This window comes from Podarcis gaigeae (assembly GCF_964106915.1).
Source record: "Podarcis gaigeae genome assembly, chromosome: 10".
Lineage (NCBI taxonomy): Eukaryota > Metazoa > Chordata > Lepidosauria > Squamata > Lacertidae > Podarcis > Podarcis gaigeae.
Genome location: NC_139686.1, coordinates 36,000,568 through 36,019,740, shown reverse-complemented (window position 1 = coordinate 36,019,740; position 19,173 = coordinate 36,000,568). Strand labels below are relative to the sequence as shown.

General features: G+C 39.1%; 1 protein-coding gene across 4 annotated transcripts in view; it reads right to left on the bottom strand.

Moving 5' to 3' along the window:
- CEP83 (centrosomal protein 83) overlaps nucleotides 1-19,173 on the bottom strand; it is a 35,362-nt gene that overhangs the window by 11,338 nt on the left and 4,851 nt on the right. For all 4 annotated transcript variants that reach the window (XR_014555212.1, XM_083698646.1, XM_083698644.1 and 1 more), the window contains 11 exons: nucleotides 17,513-17,663; nucleotides 15,366-15,458; nucleotides 13,450-13,581; nucleotides 12,505-12,756; nucleotides 10,454-10,585; nucleotides 6,059-6,173; nucleotides 5,000-5,144; nucleotides 4,467-4,616; nucleotides 2,649-2,724; nucleotides 1,495-1,652; nucleotides 369-498 (listed from right to left, as the gene is read on the bottom strand). Coding sequence is in view for 3 of the 4 variants with exons in the window: in XM_083698646.1 (XP_083554772.1) it covers nucleotides 369-498; nucleotides 1,495-1,652; nucleotides 2,649-2,724; nucleotides 4,467-4,616; nucleotides 5,000-5,144; nucleotides 6,059-6,173; nucleotides 10,454-10,585; nucleotides 12,505-12,756; nucleotides 13,450-13,581; nucleotides 15,366-15,458; nucleotides 17,513-17,663 (1,534 nt within the window). In the remaining variant the exon portion in view is untranslated. The remainder of the gene's footprint in view (nucleotides 1-368; nucleotides 499-1,494; nucleotides 1,653-2,648; nucleotides 2,725-4,466; nucleotides 4,617-4,999; nucleotides 5,145-6,058; nucleotides 6,174-10,453; nucleotides 10,586-12,504; nucleotides 12,757-13,449; nucleotides 13,582-15,365; nucleotides 15,459-17,512; nucleotides 17,664-19,173) is intronic.

The following is a 19,173-nucleotide window of genomic DNA, read 5'->3' as shown; positions in this document are numbered from 1 at the left end:
GAGAGGGAAAGAAAGGTCGCTGGTACCCTGCAAAGCTGTGAAAATATTTCTGCAACACTTGCATTTTTCCACAGGAAAAAAATATAGCTACATATTTTAAAAATCTAATTAGCTTTGGTGTGTAGCTGTTAATATCTATCCACAAACAAAAATTACCGGTAGATGTCACAACTAGGGTTATTTCTCGATGCTATCACAGCTTTTTTTGCCATTTAAAACACAAAAGCTTTTAGCAATAGAGGTCAATATTTTGTTTTACAAATTACAAACATTATGTTGGCTACAATTAGAATCCTGTTATAGAAGCATAATTTTAGCTAACCCAGAATGAAAAAGTTTCCCTCAGATATATGTTGTAAGTGACATGCCTTTTTCTGAGCGACTGCTGCCCGGTGCAATTTTTCCTTCATCTGGTTATACTTCTGTTCTACCTCTGTAATACGCTGAATAAGTTTATGTTTTTCTTCTAGCCATTCGACATGTTTGTCTTCCAAATTTCTGGAGGGGGGGGGGGAAAGCAATAGTTGCTCTTGCATATCAAATCCACAGTTAATCACCGCATTCATGAATGCGCTGAGTATATCTCACATGGCTAAATGAAATCCAGGTGTACCTAGAAGGTATGTTTCTTACAATTCCATAAACAATGAGAAAGGCGATCTGAAACTTGCAGGATGTCAAGTGCTAAATGAGCATTTACAAAACTGTATGTTGGGGTACTTCTATATGGGCTTATAAATTAGTTAGTAGAAGCAATTAAAGGCTCCTGTGAGTCCTGTGAGAGAAAATTGACCATCATTTACCAGGCTCTGGGATGCTCTCCTGAGATGTCACAGAGCCGCCTGAGTTCCTGTGAGATCTTGCAAGAGCATCCCAGAGCCCAGCAAGCATCCAGAGATTTTAAAAGCTCTTTCTGCACCAGGAAAGCCCAATGCAAAAGGAGTTTTAACCCGCCAACTTTTAACCATGCAAGACTACAATTGTGCAAGTTAATTGTGTGCAAGATGTGATCGTACTGTATTGTATTTATTGAGTTGCTGTGAGAGGCAGATGATAGATTAAGAGGTAACTAAGTATATGGCTATATGTACAGGCTACATTCACACTTAATGGAACAAGGTAAATTACTTTCCTGCTACAGAAAAGACATAATTAGTTAATAAATCCTTATGTCACAATTCTACCTAGACAGTCTATGAGTTTTTATGGTAACATTATGTATATCATCTTAATGTGCAGCACATTCCTATGCATGTTGTGCTTAATTAGGCTTACTTCCACATTAGTGTACATGGGATTGCATCCAGGCTATCAGTGCTATCAAATAAGTAGTGAAACCAAGACATAATTAATTCACATTTCAAATCTATCATAATAGAGAAAATTCACAATATAGGCAACTGAACCCAAGATAAACATCTGGGGCCATTTACTCTCCACAGAACTTTACTTTCTTGAGACAACAGTAGCAAAATATTAAAAATGAAATCATACTTCTCTGAATCTAACTGAGCCCTTTCTGCTTGACTTCTCGCATTCTGACATTCATGTTTTAATCTCTCCACCATTTCCTTCAGTTTCTGATTGGAAACTAGCAAGTTATTCTCCGACTGTGACAGAGAAGCCACTTGGAGTTGCAAATCTTGGATGCGCTGCAAAAGAAACATAAAAATGATTGATGAAATCATTTATCAAAGCTCTAGAAGTCCCACCAAACAGCATATAAGCCCTATGTACACATCACTCAACTGTAGCAGTTACATGTGAACAATAGGAAGTGGAGCCATACTACAGGATCCAACCCAATGTGCCATAGATCCTACTCCCTCAACACCTGTGCATTTACTGCAGACGTCTGCAAATGAGTGCCTACTTGCAGTCAGTTTAAAAAGCCACCCTGAGCACCACTTGAAAAGCCTCCATCGTTTCTCCAACCCTCTCCATAAGTCTCTCTGCTCCCTCTAATCACCCTCTCCAACCACCTCTTCTGCACCCAAACACTCTCATGAAGGCTGCTGGTCATTTTTTCCTGCTCTCCTGCACCCCTCCCCGCATGTGCCATGTTTGTGCCATTTTCTTATTCTTCCCCTGTGTGCCATTTTTGCATCTCTTAAAAGTATTGTATTATTTTTCAGTGATATGCACACAGCTGCAAGTTCGCGTATTAAATAAGCTGTGGAAGTTGTTTTCTCAGAGCAGAACTGGAGGTAAGTTAGTGCCTTCCACAGAAGGTGCATTAAAGACAATCTAGCATGGCCTGGAGCAAGTAGGAGTCACCTATACAAATTAGTCCCACAGGAAAACAACTCTAGTCACCCAGTGTTAAGTTTTTGACAGACATGTTGGGGCAAAGAAAGTACTTCTTCACACAGCATATAAATAGCTAACTTCCAAAATTCACTGCCATAAGATGTGATGATAGTCACTTTAAAAAGGAACAGGAGAGATTCATAAAGAATAAGACAACAGCTACTTGGCATGATAACGAAACAAGTCTGTTCAGATGCAATGCACATCTGCATGCCAGACACTACTGACAAGCACACCTGTTATCATATGCTGGTTTCAATACAACCTGCTACAATTAAAGAAGGAAAGTAACGTGATCTATCTTGAGAAGATGACAGAACATGATGTTGGATCCTTACCCCCTTTAGATTAGCATTTTCACTTCTCTCTTTTTCAAGCTCCTCAGAATGAATAGTTTGCTGTTGAATCTTTAGCCTATAAATGAATACAAAGTGGGATTTGTGAATTTTTAAAAGGTCTACACTAGATGGGGGGACGCAGGTGGCGCTGTGGGTTAAAGCCTCAGCACCTAGGACTTGCCGTTCGAAAGGTCGGCGGTTCGAATCCCTGCAGCGGGGTGCGCTCCCGCTGCTCGGTCCCAGCGCCTGCCAACCTAGCAGTTCGAAAGCACCTCCGGGTGCAAGTAGATAAATAGGGACCGCTTACCAGCGGGAAGGTAAACGGCGTTTCCGTGTGCAGCTCTGGCTCGCCAGAGAAGCGATGTCACGCTGGCCACGTGACCCGGAAGTGTCTCCGGACAGCGCTGGCCCCTGGCCTCTTAAGTGAGATGGGCGCACAACCCCAGAGTCTGTCAAGACTGGCCCGTACGGGCAGGGGTACCTTTACCTTTACACTAGATGGACATTTTTAAATTAAACAAAATCTGACACAAGAGTGGAACTACGGAATTAAATGAAAAACTAATTTCCAGCATTTTGGAAAGAGACTACCCAGCATTAACTTTATATTTATCACTGAAATAATTTTTATCCTGCTCTTCTGTGAAAAGAGGTTACCAGAATAGCTTATGAATGTGAGAAGACTGTCCCTCTCTCAGGCTTGGATATATACTTAAGATGAATTCAACAGAATATTCTACACAGAATGCACTGAGCATCCAATGGAATGTTTTAATAAATGGTGGGTTAATATTGATAGCTGTTGGGAGTGTGGGGGCCAGGGAAACATTTTGAAACATATATAATGAAAATGTCCAGTCCAGTAACTGCTGAATTTTGAGAACTGGCTAAGCATGCTAAGTCGGTCCTAGGAAAATGTGGAAAGTGGTCTTATGGAGTGATGATATTATGAAACATCCCAGCTCTTTCAAACTTAAAGAAGGTACAAAATGCTTAAGATTAGAACGGTAAAACTGGCATTTAAATTAAGGCAATTATTACATATTGGAAATATAGTATAAAAAACATACATTGATACCTGGACACTAAGAGTTAAATGGATTTGACTATACAAAGAAGAGGTATAGACATTTTTGACAGATAAAAAGTTTAAAAGGCCACAAAACTGAAGACCACCTGCTGCTCTGCTTGACTTGAATTTCCCACTTTTCTTTTAATCTCTCCTTTCTTTTTCCTTGTGACCTTGTCTGACTAATTTGATTTGTGCATCAGAGTGTAAATGGGTATGAATTCATGGCTGAATATATAAAAAGTTCACAAGACAAAGTTCTTAACAGATAGAATGTTTAGAGAATATTGAAATTGGAAAGACAAACTTGAAGGGCAGGAGAGAAAGGATGTTGAGGAAATAAATGGGAGTAACAATGCATGTATTGAGGACTGGTTCCAAACAATTTTTAGCGATATATGTTTGTATAAGATATAATCCCCCCAAAAATCTAATACAATAGTTATCAGTTTCTTCACTGTATTTTATAGCGTATTGTGCACATATTGTGTAATTGTGAACAAATGTAGAAGTTTCAAGAATAGCTTTAGGCAACAGCATGCTTCAGCTGGCAAAGAAATGGTGCAAAACAAGGGTCTACCAATTAAATACCTATTTCTATAAACCCATTTCTGGAGAAACAAAAACATCTGCCCAGCTTAGACACAAGCAGTGAAGTGTCAAGGGCTTTGTTCAGCAGGCAATAACACTTTCTGATAAAGTGTTAAAAACTCCAATTCCTAAATAGAATTAAAACCTCTACAAATTACCTAAGATCCTTTATTTCCCTTCTGCTGGATTCTTCTGCCACCTGCAGAGCAGATAACTTCTCTTTGTACTCATCCTTTTCCAACTGCCTCTGAGTATCTTGCTCCACTTTGATTTTCTCCAGTTCAGATAATCTGGCTTCAAGTTCTAACCTGAAACATTATGGAGTGTTTAAGAGCTGTGAAAAACAGATTTTTGTTTTTTAAATCATATCACAAACAAAGATATATAAACATATATATGTGAGAGAGAACATTTCTACTCGGCTGGTATAGCTTCAGTGTTCCATGATTGTGCAGAAACAGCACAAGCTCCCGTCTACAGATTTCATAGCCAGGCACAACTAATTCAGCAGCTTCCTTGGACAGGGCAAGAGTGATTTCAGGATACTGAAGCAATGTGAGATGCATTTAAAACACCCTGTCCACTGTAGCAATAGCAACTAGCAGCAGCAATTTTATTCATAGGCAGGGAAGTTGCTACAATTTTAAACTCTTTTTGAGCAACAGAAGAAAACATACAAGAACATACTTACTTTTCCTCCTGTAATGCTGCAAGTTTTTGGAAGCCTTCTTCTTCTGCAGCTTGTACTTTGCGTACTAATTCACGATCCTTTTCTATTAAAAGCATCTTGTGCTGCTCAAGTGTTTTCTTACGTATTTCATTATCTGAGTGTAAACCTGTTTTTAAACATTTACAGTATTTGAAAGCTCTGAAAATCACTACACAGAAGCTGATAAAACTGAATCTGTTGCTCACTCACGTAAGCCACCATTCATTTTTCCTACATCCAAGTACAACTTTGCCCACAACTTTCCCACTACTTAAAGCAGTGTAGCTTTAGGGAAGTATTATAGAATTAGGCTAAGAACCTTCAATGAATATTTACTCAGAAGTAAATCCCACTGGGTTCAGTGAAATTTACTCCCAGGTACACGCACACAGGATTGCAGCCTATGTCCCACAAGTTTCAGAAGGAAGGTTAAGTTTCTGTTTAACTTTCACCTGTGGGAAAATCAATTACATTTAAATGTGTCCAAACTTCACCAGAAATGCATTCCACATGCATTTACAGAATTAAAATTAGACACTATTTCTACTGGCATTAATGGGAGCATCTAAGTATAAATAATGATGAATGGATAGTTACAAGATAACAATTCTCATTTAAGAGAGGATTCACACAATTATTGCAATATGAGAATATATTCATCTTTTACTTTATCATTAAAATGCTACAATATCCCTCCAACCCCAGAAAAAGATCACATTAAAAATTAAATATTCACAAAGCTATGACAGTTATGGCGAAAAGCCTCCACTGAATTTAAGAATTACACTAATTATATCCATGATTACTTCTGTTATGTCAGCTTACAGGTATATGAGCACATAGCTGGGTGCAGTGGGGCTACATGTTGGACAAAAACCATGGCAGCTTATTGAAAGTGACACATTAAAATGAAAGTATCCCAGTGAAAGGGATATGGCTGCACGACAGTACTTACTGGACTGTTCTAAATTTTTCTCCAAGACAAAAATCTGTATCTATAATTGGTGGCAATAACAAATCACTGAAGTAATAAAGTTTTACCATCTATTTCACTTTGAATCTTGTTTCTTTCTCTTTCTATCTCAGTCCTAGCTCTTGCCGCTTCCAGCTTGATGTTTGTTATTTCTAACTTGTGTGAATGCTTAAGTTCTTCAACCTATAGAAGATAATGTTTTATCAATTTCCAGTTTTGATCAGAACAGTTTTTCTGCTCAAGGAGGATAAAATCATGCAAGAATCCCTCCTATCTTCTTCTGGATGAAAGATTCTGAGGTTTTCTCCAACTTCCATAGGAGGAAGTTCCCGGAGCTAGAAATATGGTAGCTGAAATGATTTATGAAAAATATTTTTAAAATGGTAACCATTTAAAATACACAGTCTGCTCTGGGTGTCATCGCCAAATGAGACGTGGCAGGGAAATCACTAGGAGCAGAGCCTTTCCAACAGCGGCACTCATACAATAGAACACCATCCCTATAGAGGTCTGTCTATAGTGCCCAACACTATATTCTTTCAGGCATCTTGGGTGCCTTGGTAGAAAGGTAGTATATTAATAAATTAATTCCCAAAGTAGGGAATTACAGGGGAAAAAATTAAAAATAGACCATAAAAGCTTTCAGGTTATGTTCATCAATGTCCGACCAAATAGGGGAATCTAGTGTCATGTACCTGTAACAGACTGCATTCATCTGATCAGCAACTTCCTTAAACCCAATTTGACAGGAGCTGGGTCTCCATCTCTCTTTTGCACACACAAATATTATTTGGGAATTCTTAGATAAAATTTCAAACAAATATTAATGAATACTGCAATCTGCTATTATGTAACTTGCAACAGATATTAATAAGAACTGAGACTAGGTAATAATTGATACACATGTACACCTGATACATATATACAACCTGTAACAAGGCACCTCTGCACATGAAAACTTTTTGTCTGAACCAGGGCTTGCTTGCATGCACATGCTTGTGCACATAGACACATGCAAACCAATTTCACATGAAAAACCTATTTCCTGGAGCCATGCAAATTAGCTCCAAGTGGCTTAAGCATTTAGGTCAATGTTTAAATGAAACTGTTAACCTCATTTCTAATAAAAATACTATACAGCTATATGGGAATACTAAGTTTTTCGTTCATTTATGAGCACTGCTGAGAAATGCACTCAATCCATTCTAAGCTGTGCTGATCAGTTGGGATACAATACCTGCAGGTACTGCTATCAAAACAAATTCAGTTATCTGAACATAATTATACTCAAACCTCACTATGTGAACGGCTGATTCAGATATCCAAACAGGCTGTTTGTCTCCTTCCTTTGTTTGTGCTTTGCTGGTCGGCAGCAGCCATTTTCAGGCAGAAACCGTGGTGATGGTGCAAGGAGGGAGAATGAACAAATCAAGAGAGGAGAGACTGGACAATTCAATTTTTCCTTTGTCTCTCTTCTGCTAGCTGGCAGCAGCCATTATAGGAAATAACCACAGCAGAACAGGGAGAGAGACCACAGATTAGAAATATTTCCATAGCAAAGAATGGAAATCGTCAGCTTGTTATGCAAATGCTTTCTAACAAGTGATTTCCTGGGAACACATTTTGTTCAGAAACTGGGACCTGCCTGTACTACTATCATTAAGGTGTTAACATAAAAGAGCATCCTTAAAAGCCAGCATTCAGATGTCTAAAACATCTACAGTGTTTTAAGAGATTTTAAAACAGACACACAGAGGATGCACACAATTTGGCAACTTGCTCTTTTTACTGAGTTCAATGTTCTGCGAGGCAATCTGTCACCTTGACAACATAAACCTTCATGCTAGAGAAGTGCTAGTCTTAACTATGCCATTAAAATCACTGGCCTGGTATAATTGGCTCAGTATTATGGCAGATCATCTATCTCCTATATGTCACTTGCAAATAGCTAACCTTGGAGAAGAAATTTCAACGTGCTTCGTCACAAACCCAACACAATGTAAAACCGAAGCAGCTGTCTTCCTGCCTTGTAAGTAACAATGTTTTTTCAATAGAAAAATCAAAACATTGAAGACAATCATTGTCTGAAATGAACCGAAATTCTAGTTTAAACTTTCCTAGTACAGTAATTATAGGGTTGTTGAGAATTAAGCAGTAGGAGAAAGCGCTTTTCAATGTCAAATGTAATCACAACCGCTAGTGTAGAAGCTACACAAGTTTTAAGAATTAGTATTTGATTAAGCAACTACAGTTAAGACACTGATTTTCTTAAAGTAAAAAAGAAACTCCATTTGTCAATTACACATCACAAGGTTTTACCACATCCCTTCTTGGTCTATCTGTCATCAATGGTTATTCTAGTTAAAAATGTTACGTTTTTGTATCACTGCTGATCAGGATCATATGAAGCTGCCTTAAACCAAGTCAGACCACTGCTACATCTAGCTCAGAACTGTCCACAGTAATTGGCAGTGACATTTCAAGATTACAGTGCGCTCATCTCACTTTATTGGCCAAGGGAGCCGGCGTAAAGCTTCCGGGTCATGTGACCAGCATGACTAAGCCGCTTCTGGTGAACCAGAACAGCGCACGGAAATGCCATTTACCTTCCCGCAGGAGTGGTATCTATTTATCTACTTGCACGTTGACGTGCTTTCGAACTGCTAGGTGGGCAGGAGCTGGGACCGAGCAACGGGAGCTCACCCTGTCATGGGGATTTGAACCGCCGACCTTCTGATTGGCAAGTCCTAGGCTCTGTGGTTTAACCCACAGCGCCACCCGCGTCCCTATTATACTTCCTTTATACTTAATGTTAATTCTCACAATAAGACTTATTCCACACTGAAGAAGTTGCAGCTCCATTCTCTATCATATGGATCCCTGGCTTCTTTAATAATAGCTACTGCTGCAGGTATCAGCGTACATAGAAGGCCGTTAAGATGAAATATCACAGTTTATCATTTCTACAATCTCCAACAGTCATCTTGTGGTTACCCAGTTTCTGTTTTCGTACTTCTGTGCTTTAAAATATAGTTTCTATTTTGCCCTCACGGAAGGAAGAAAACAGAATAAGATGAGGAACAATTTCTCTAAGCCATTTACATAGCTGCAGGGGAAGTGTCCTGCTCTAACGTAAGAAATTATTTGGGAATATACTTATTTTAGGCTCAAAATATGTAAATATTTGAAAGCCACTTTCTCGGCGCATGACACTCAGCAGCTATTAATGCTGTTTATCTCTATATTGTGGTAAGTATCAGGTTTAAAGTGGCTCCACCAGAACAGGAAACAATATGAAATTTGGCTAAGCAAAATACACAACATAATATGAAAGCAAATATTTCCATTCACTTTACCAGCTACTCTCCCCCAGTACTTTTTCTCTGTTGCCACAGTCTTTGACCCTGAATATATCAGGTTCCATTAACCCATGTCTCCATAACCTCTTGCTTCTACTTGCATTTTTCTACTTGTCCTTGGTTGGATCCAGACAAAGTGAATTGCACTTAGTTCCCACTAAAATCAAGTCCCATTGTGACTTAAGCACTACTATCTTAATCTGGATCCCATCTCCACCCCTTCTCTTTAGGCAGCTTAGACTCACTGCAAGACATCTTATTTTCCCCCCTTTCCCAAACAGAATTGAGATGGAGGGGGAAGGTGCTTTTTAAGAAATAGGCTGTTATCACAGGTGAGATCTGGCACAAGCTTCAGGCTGAGAACATGAAACTACAATTCTCCCTATCCAAGCAATAAAAGCCCACTAACATTTAAAGAGTGAGAATCTTGAGATCGCAAGCGAAAGTACTGGCTATTTAGATTAACTTGATCCAGCAATTTCTTGTTTATATACCTATTGAGAAGGCATGCCTTACATCTTAAAAACCAAGGTGGATTTTTTAAAAGTCACTGATCCCACTTTCACATGCAAGGCACTTCCATTCATGCAAGTGCTAATGCCCATGCAGCCATGTTATCACTGGTCACAGTAAAACTGCTTCTGGACTATCACTTCAGTCTGTACATGACTAAAAGCTCACAGCACATTTATCCTCCACACAGAGAACAAGCATGTCAAGGAAAAGATTAGGCCAGAAGTTCTCTGTCCAGTTTGCTACCTCAAGTAACTAGTTCTCAGGGTTGATTAGCGCTGGGCTAGACCAACCAACAGTCTGATGTGGCATAAGACAACCTCCTATCTTCACAATAGTAAGTGTTATTAAATGTGATTTGTGGATGTCATTACTGCTTTAGGGAACAGTGCCAAAAACAAAATGCTATGTTTTCATGCCAACAGAAAAATCCAAGGACAATAAGAACATGGCTTTTCAAACACTGAATTATGAAAAAGGAGAGAAATAAAGCCGTGTAATAGAGACAATTTGTCTCCAAAGATACAATTAGTGATAATGGTTCTGGTAACATCTCCAAAAAAACTGTCTTGACAGCATCAAAATACTTACTTTAGTTGTCAAGGCACTGATCTCTCGTTCAGCTTTATGTAGCTTGCTTCTTAAGAGCGTATTTTGCTCACTGCTCATCTGCAGTTCCTTTTCAATGTGTTCCAGCTGCAGCTTAAGGGATTGTTTTTCAGCCTTAAAATTAAGAAAGGAAATCTTAAATTGCTTCACAGAAATGAATCTTGAAGCAGAGTTCTAAACCTATTTGCACAAAAGTAAGGTTCCTTCACTCAAAACCTTGCCACCTGGTTGGGACTGATGAACTGGTTTCAAGAGGCCAATAAAATCAGTGCCATTACTTCTAGTGAGTAAGCGTCTGAGGTCTCAAATCTTTTTGGAGTTCTCTGGGTCATTTTGCATTAACATATTTTAGATGGTTAGCTTATTTGCTCTGAAGTTAAATAGCTCCCCTAGGAAGCTAGGGCTAGTTCAAGCACCAGAACTACATCACAATATTGCAAAGTTATAAAATGCTCAGGTTTGGAGCTGGCAGCTCTTCAGCAACATGCAGCACAGCAGCAGAAAGGGGGAAGGGAAAGTCCTTTCTCCCATCTCCCATCCTAAAACAATCTCTCTCCCTCTCAGACCTGAACAAGAATATAAAGCTCGTGCACCTATTTTATTTTTAAAATTTGTATACTGCCCTTCATCTGAAGATCACAGGGAGGTTCACAACATAAAAATACAAAATGAAAATACAAAATGCATAATAAAAAACAAAAACAAACCAATGATCATCTCCCACAAAGACATTTAAAAGGGCATAGAATGCTAATCAGCCAAATGCCTGGCTGAAGAGAAACATTTTCACCTGCCGCCTAAGGATATGTAATGAAGGTGCTAGGTGAGGCTCCTTGGGAAAAGCATTCTACAAACAAGGAGCCACCACAGAAAAGGCCTGTTCTTGTGTTGCCACCCTCCAGACCTTATGTGGGGAAGGCACCCAAAGAAGGGCCTCGGATAATGATTTCAGGGTCTGGGTCAGTTCATATAAGATGCATTTCTTGAGGTATTGTGGTCCTGTCTGAAGCCATTATCATGGAACTGCTTTTATGGGTGGGGATAACACTACAGCATTGCCCTGCAGACCCCATTTATTCTCTCTAATTGGCACTCAGACATATAAATTTGCTATCAGCTGGCAAGCAAAACAGGGTCATAAAAAATAAGGAGGTGGTTTCTATTTACCCAGACATCTCCCCAGCTTCCCAGAATATGCAAGTTGCATTTAAAGCCAGGCAATAACCTGTGAACTTCCTGGACACACACAATGCTAGATCCTTTGAAGAAAAAGAAAATAGGAAACTGAAGGTGGGGGAAGAGGAAATTGGTCTACTCAAGCTGCAAACAGCTTATAGAAAGTACTGTATTCTTCCCTGTATAAGACTAGGTTTTTTCCCTAAAAAAAATGTCAAAAATTAGGGGGCATCTTATACTCTGGGCCATCTCCCCCTATTTTCTTAAATCCGAGTCCCCGAGTCTTATACATGGGGGCGTATAGGTGGAAAAATATGGTGATCTGGCGAGGGGTGATTAGAATAGGGAGGTGGGTTTTTTTTATAAAACAAAAACTTACCTTCCTGTACTATACAAGTCTCCTGAAATTCCCCCTCACAACCTCTAGTCCCCTAATAAGTTTGAACAGCTGTATAAGATATTGTTGCTGGACCCATTTGTAGAATTTGCTTATTGAATGTTTTGGACCTTAGTGTATTATTCAGCTTATATATTTATTTATTTATTGTTTCTACAGACAGGTTTGTTTACCAGAGTAAAATATCCTTCCACTTTTAATCTTATGTAAAAAGTTCAAACCTGTAGACTCCGCAATGATTATTCAAAATATCATGATTCAAACCACTTTGTAGATAAATCTGTCATATTTTTCAGAACTACTTTGCAAAGAAGTAATCTTATTACTATTAGGGAAATGTGAATCTGATTAGGAAGAATCAAGCTCATTGATGGCTTGATGTGAGTTTCTTGTTGTTTAAGTTAACACACAGTGTACACCTTTACTATGTCTTGTAGGGAGAACAATCAGAATCTCCTACCTCCAAGGATCGCGTTGTAGCTTGCATCTCAGTTAACTGTCGCACCTGTATTCTTTGCACATTTTCTGCTTGCATACCAGAGTTCTCCCTCTGAGCTCTTAGTTCTGCTACTTCTGCTTCAAAACCCTTTAATTTCTGAACTAGTTGAGCCTTTTCTCTTAATAGTGCTTCCACACGCTTGCCATCTCTTGTAGGATCAATATTAAGCAGCTGATTATGCAATTCTTCTTTATCTTTGCCAAGTCTCGTTATCTATGAGTAAATGAACAGACAACACTATGGGCCCACTCCAGTCTGAGTGTGACTTCAGAAAACCCAAAAGATTCAATGATTCCTTGCACCAGGTGCACACACAACCGTGTATGCAGACGGGAGGGAGGGAATGAGAACCATGTTCCTGTGCTTAGAATTGGTCAAAGTGTATTTAAATATAACATTATGTTGATAAGCCCAGAAGTACTAGGAAAGCACATAAAAGTAAATATATTTGTTCTAAAATGAAAACACATTTTCATTTCATTCAAAATAAGCAATAAAACTAGCACTATGTTTTATAGGCCCTTTTCTCACAGAAAAATTGAAGTGACAGAAATGTGTCCCCCATAAAACTGGAACCAATAACACACCTGAGGTAATTTTTTAATCAGGAAAAATACAACACATTTTCTAAGATGTTTTCACTTGATTAAGAACAGTAGAACAATGAAATATGCAATTAGTTCATTATCACAACTGTAAGGCTGCAGAACTACACACATTTACTTGGGAGTAAGTTGGCTGAATGCAGCAAGATTTACTCTAAAGTTAACATATGGTAAACTGCATATTTCCTCCTTTTTCTTAAGACATTCATGAAGCAGAAGGCCTGGCTGATTATGCTTTAGGCAGGGTTAAATTCGTATTCAAATGTTATGGTTTTTCTTATATTAAAATATTCTTCCTTACCTCAGATTCATATTTTAATTTGTTCTCTTCTAAAATATGGGCATGTTCTTCTTTCTGATGCTCAAACTCTGATTTAAGGAAAGTATGTTCATAGCGAAGTTTGTTATATTCTGTTCTCCATTTTTCTGCTTCCTAATTAAGAAGAACATATGTGACTAAAGTGAATAAAAAATACAAACCCATGCAGAAAAATATGAACACACAAGATGTTTAGTAAGTATCAGGTGTAAACTTAAAACAGGTCAACAATTGTTAATTGTATTTGATGGCAACATTTACAGTTGCATCAAAAGAAATACAGTAATACTATTGTTTGGCTTAAGCTCCAGAAGCAACGGTGAATGCTCCTTGCCAGTGACCATTGCGGCAATGGAGTCATATTGCCAGGAAGAACAGCTGAGATTAGATAACAGGTTTTTTTTAATGACTTTGCAATTTATCACATATTCTGTGTGTGGTATTAAAAAAAATCACAATATTGGAAAAACCAGGAAGCCGATGCTTCTTCCTGTGTGTGCAGCACTTGCTAACTCCACCTCAGTCAGCTCTTCCCTGCCTCCTGCAGCAACAAGAAATAGCTACAAATCACTACAGCAGGCTGACTCAAATATTGCCCAGCAGATATCACCAAACAAAGCTTTGAAAACCGGTTAGCAGTCACTGTCAGTCAACCTTCCCTGTCTCATGCAGGAGGAGCAATTCACTACAAATTACTACAGGCTGAGTCAAGTATCGCGAAGCAGATATTGCCAAATGGAACTTTGAGAAATGGTTAGCTCTCTGTCTCCCCAGCCATCCAGCCGGCAAGCAGGGACTTCTTCCCTCAAGGCTCTTGCTTAAAGGCACCAGGCTGGTAGTTGGTTTAGGGAAAGCCTGCAAGGTTCAGAATTCTGGAGCCCTTTCCCCCCAGTAAAAAACAAACGGGGGTTAGTAAAAACAGACACCTTCCTTTGGCATTTGACCATCTTCTGTCATTCCCCCCTCCATCTGCATGTGCTTGTGGGTGTGCAAGTGTCTATGTGTGTCTCCCCCCCCCCCTCTATAACTTTAATTTTACAAAAACTGTGCTACTATTGGTACAGTAGTACTATAACATAACAGTTGTAACAATATGTTAAGTAAAAAAAAATTCAGTTTTAGAGTTAGACCCATAAGTAGTAGCAGCTGCCAGGACATTGCCATGTTCACCTCTACATAGCTCCAGCCTTATTTCACATATTGTGATATAGCGAAATATCACAATGTTTAACTGGTAATAGTTGAAAACCAGATATCGCCCAGCCCTGGTTGAGATAGCTGAGCCACTGTCAAGAGAATCCTGTTCTTTCTCTTATTGTTACCTTTAGTCACTGAAGGGTTGTATCAGCCTCTGTGACGCTCATGGGCCCAAAAGCTTAATAGTGCAGTGGGTAAGATCCTATCTCCAGCCTCTTTAATCACAAAACAGGAGGCATTGCATGGTTGCATTTGCACTAACCCAGTTTAGCATGACATAGGTGAGCCAGAAGGTGCCTGAGCAAAACAGGCTTACACACTACACTTTCCCTCTCCTATGTAGCCAGGGAGAGGACTATCAGAATTTAATTTCACTTTTACAAACATATGCTTGCTGTTGTGTTCAACCAGGGAAGCTGAATTAAAACAAACTGTTATGCTTCATGGCAAGATAACTTCGATCCATGGGTCTTTAAGCTCACCTTGTTATTTAATCAGCTTGTCTTTAAATGTTATCAGAAAGAAGATAAACACTGACCTCTCCTGTCCATCAAATATAAGTAACAGTAGATAGGAAAATATATTTTGGTTAGAAAAATTGTAACTAATTATGGAGCCAGCTAACTAAAAATATTTTTATACTTTGAAGAAAAGGCTGGATATAAAACTTTCATTTCATAGAAAACTTTGTTTCTACTTACTTTATCTAGCTTTCGAAGGTTCTCTTTCAGAGGTGCTTCTATGTTGTCTCTTATTTCTGTTTTAAGCAACTCTAACTTCTGTGGAGTAATTACCTACATGTCCGAAGAAACGCATAAAAAGAAAGCAACAGTTTCATTATTTGCCTCTATGAAGATTATGCCGCCACTTAAAAGATCTGGCGTTTCCCCCACCTAAGGATGGAAACACTCCAATATTATCCTGTTATGCTGCATATATTCCTAAAGTACTGGAACTGGCAACAATAAAAAGGTATAGGATCTGTTTGAACACTGCTATTACAACAAGGTTTTCATCACTGGGCAACTGCCAAAATGACTCAATCAAAGGAAAATGCAAACTAAATCTACAGGCCTAAACATACCTGGAAGTAAGGTATGTTCAGCTCAATGCAGCTGGCTTGTGAATAGACATGTATAAAACGGCACTGCACAATTCCTAACACAGATCAAAGACAGATGCATATTTGTTATAGTATACAGTCTACCCAACTAATAAAAATTCAGTGTTGAGACACAGTATGAATAACTAGGACTATGGAGACTCAGGTACAAATCCCCACTCAAGTCATGAAACTGACTGAATGACCTTGGGCACTTGTCTCTCAACCTACTGTAAGTCATATGGTTGTTATTAAGATAAATGCTGGGGGTGGGGGGTGGGGGGAGAGAAACCACTTAATAGAATTCTATGAAATAAAGAGGTGTAAAAATTAAATAAATAAATAAACTCCATAGCTGCCGTGAGCTGCTTGAAAGAAGAGTGGAATTAAGTTTTTAATAAATAATATTCTCAAATTCATGAACATGTGATAGGGAAACATTTTAATATGGATGAAATCTTTAGAAAGGCATATTATTTTTACCAGTGACCCTTCACAGCTTTGGAATGCCCTACCAAAAACATCTCATTATTATAATTTAAGTGCCATTCATAGTTTTCTGGGCATTTTAGGACTACTAATTTAACTTAGACATGAATGATTTTACCTTCTACTTAAATTGGCTATTGCTGTTTTAGTTTGCATGCTTTATTTATGACTTTATATTGTACTTCAATTCTTACAACTCTTTTAGCCACTTTAAGAGCATATATCTATGTAGAAGAAATTGGATATAAACTATGTACACAAATAAGTAAATACAGTATCACTCCTTCTTAATGTCCTGTCCGGAAACCTATGTCCCCACTGTGGAAAGACGTGTGGATCTAGAATTGGCCTCCACAGTCACTTATGGACTCGCTGTTAAGACCGTGTTCATGGAAGACAATCTTACTCGGCTACGAGTGATCGCCAAAGAAGAAAAATAAGAGTGTACAATATTCCAGGAGACATAAAATTTCTTGACAGATTATATTTCACACACCCTGCCCTTCCTCTAATCAAGTGAGAAAAACAATTTAAGCTGGGCAAAATCATCTAATGGATCAGATGCTCCCTGCAAGCCATTACAGTCATACCTTGTAAGCTGAACGGAATCCGTTCCGGAAGTCCGTTCAACTTCCAAAATGTTTGGAAACCAAGGCGCAGCTTTCGATTGGCTCCAGGAAACTCCTGCAGCCAATTGGAAGCCACATTGGATGTTCAGCTTCCAAAGAATGTTTGCAAACTATAACACTTACTTCTGGGTTTGCGGCACTCAGCAGCCAAAATGTACAATTGCCAAGGCATTCAGCTCCCAAGGTACGACTGTAGTAAAAGTGCATGTCATGTTCCAGAGAACTGTTAAACAAGTTACATGAGTCAAAGGGGTCTTTAAACTTCTTTTGAAATGGCAGCTCTCATGCCTCATGTCAAATTTATTTTTGAAACTGAGCAGAGTATGGCATGGAGATATTTTGAATGAAGAGAAAAATAGTCACAAAGTACTCCTACATGATCGAAGCCACTGGTCTTCAACTGGTGGGCTGGGACTCACTATCAGGTCATGGCTGATCTAAGGTGGGTCACAACAGCAGTACTACCACAAAAGAAATATGTGGTAAGAAAAGTAAGAACTATATCCCCAACTGCAGTTCTTTAGATACCAGTAACAGTTTAACAGGAACATCAGCCATAATTAGCAATGTGGATTAAGATACTGTGTATGAATAATGTGTAACTTAACAGAAAGAATTGTGGCCGTACCTGCTTCTTTAACTCCTCTACTTCTTTTGATTTATCCAACAATTCATCTCGGAATTCACCGAGCAGACACTGAAATTTATCATGAACTGTCTGCTTTTCACGTAACAACTGTTTGAGCTCATTTTGTGATTTTATATATTCATTCTGAAGCCTGAAAAGAAATCATTTTACAATGTATCTACTTTTCAGTTTACTGATCTATATCTTGGCAAATTGAGGATAACAGAGAAAGGAGAGGAAAGGGGAAGTAGGATGAACAGGGGAAGCATATCATTTCATTTCAGTTACACATACTTAGGCTTAATTACAGTTAATATGACACATAGGGAGTTGTGCCAAAAGACTGCACAGAAAAGGAGAGGTTTGAAAGAAGAGCAGCAACACCATGGAGGTGTTCTGGGTGGCAGCTTAGACATTTTCTTCCTGTTAGAAAGTTTTTTATACTGAAAATGCCAATACACACAAACACAAAATCAACATTGTACATATTTTTAAATACACTAGCACAACAATACAACCCCCACTTTGTGGTGGGCTGGGGGGAAGTGGATTGGGTGCAAGTGTCCCTCTACCTAGTCCTGGCAGCCTGTATCTGGCACAGAGTTCCACTCCCACCTGCCAAAAATGTGGAAGTGCCATTAGTAGGATTCCTACTGGCAGCAACCAGTGGATCTCCAAAACAGAACTTTCCAGGGGCAGGGCTGAACTGGTCTGGGATATGTTGGATCCTAAGCAGGCCCTACTACAGTCACATGACGGTCACCTCCAGGTTGGCACAGTAATCTGCCAATTCTCCACCTTCTGTGCAGGAGAGCTGTATCTGCCAACCTGTTACTCCATAAAGCCCTACCAAGCAGAGAAGAGTTAGAATTGTTCCCTAAATAACTGAAATTTCAACATCCCAAGAAATTGAGGCCCAATTCACAGAAACTAGAAGCAATACAACGGCAAAGTGAAACAGAACTGCATGGAGGCTGCTCCATTTGGCAAATAGTTTGTGTGCTTTTGCCAAGCTTCAACAGTACACTGCCCATACCGGCCAAAGAAATAATGTTGGGCAGATGGAAGAGCTGGTTGCCACTGCCTGAAGGCGACGTCCAACAGCACACATGCCCACCCAGTATGTCCCCTCAGGAAATACCAGGGCACAGAAAAGGACGTCACTGTGTGAAGGTGCATTGTGTATCTTTGGGCAATGGTGCCTTTTCCACATTGAGGAGGGAATGCCAGCCAAAAATTGTCTACCCATCCTTGGTGGCGGCGACATAACCATGCAAATCCACCTGTTGTCATCAAGTTCCTGCAAACTAGCCCCTACTCCCCAGTAAAAGTTTGTAGCAGTGTGCTAAACTTGAATACTATTCGTCTAACATCTGATTAGTACTGCAACTAGTTTAGCTATAGAAAATTTACATTTTATTTTCATGATCAAAACATTTAATTAAACAACAACAACAACAACAATCTTTATTACGGTCCAGAGACCAACAGAACATTACAAATCAATACAGAGTTCATACAGCCTACCTCCAGGTTAATCAAGCACTTTGTTTGGAATATAGGGCTCATTTGTTCTTGCAACCACCGATAAAAACTTTGCCACTGCCAAAGTTCTAGCTTTTGTCCGGTCTTCCAGTAGGAACCTGACATAGTGAATCTCT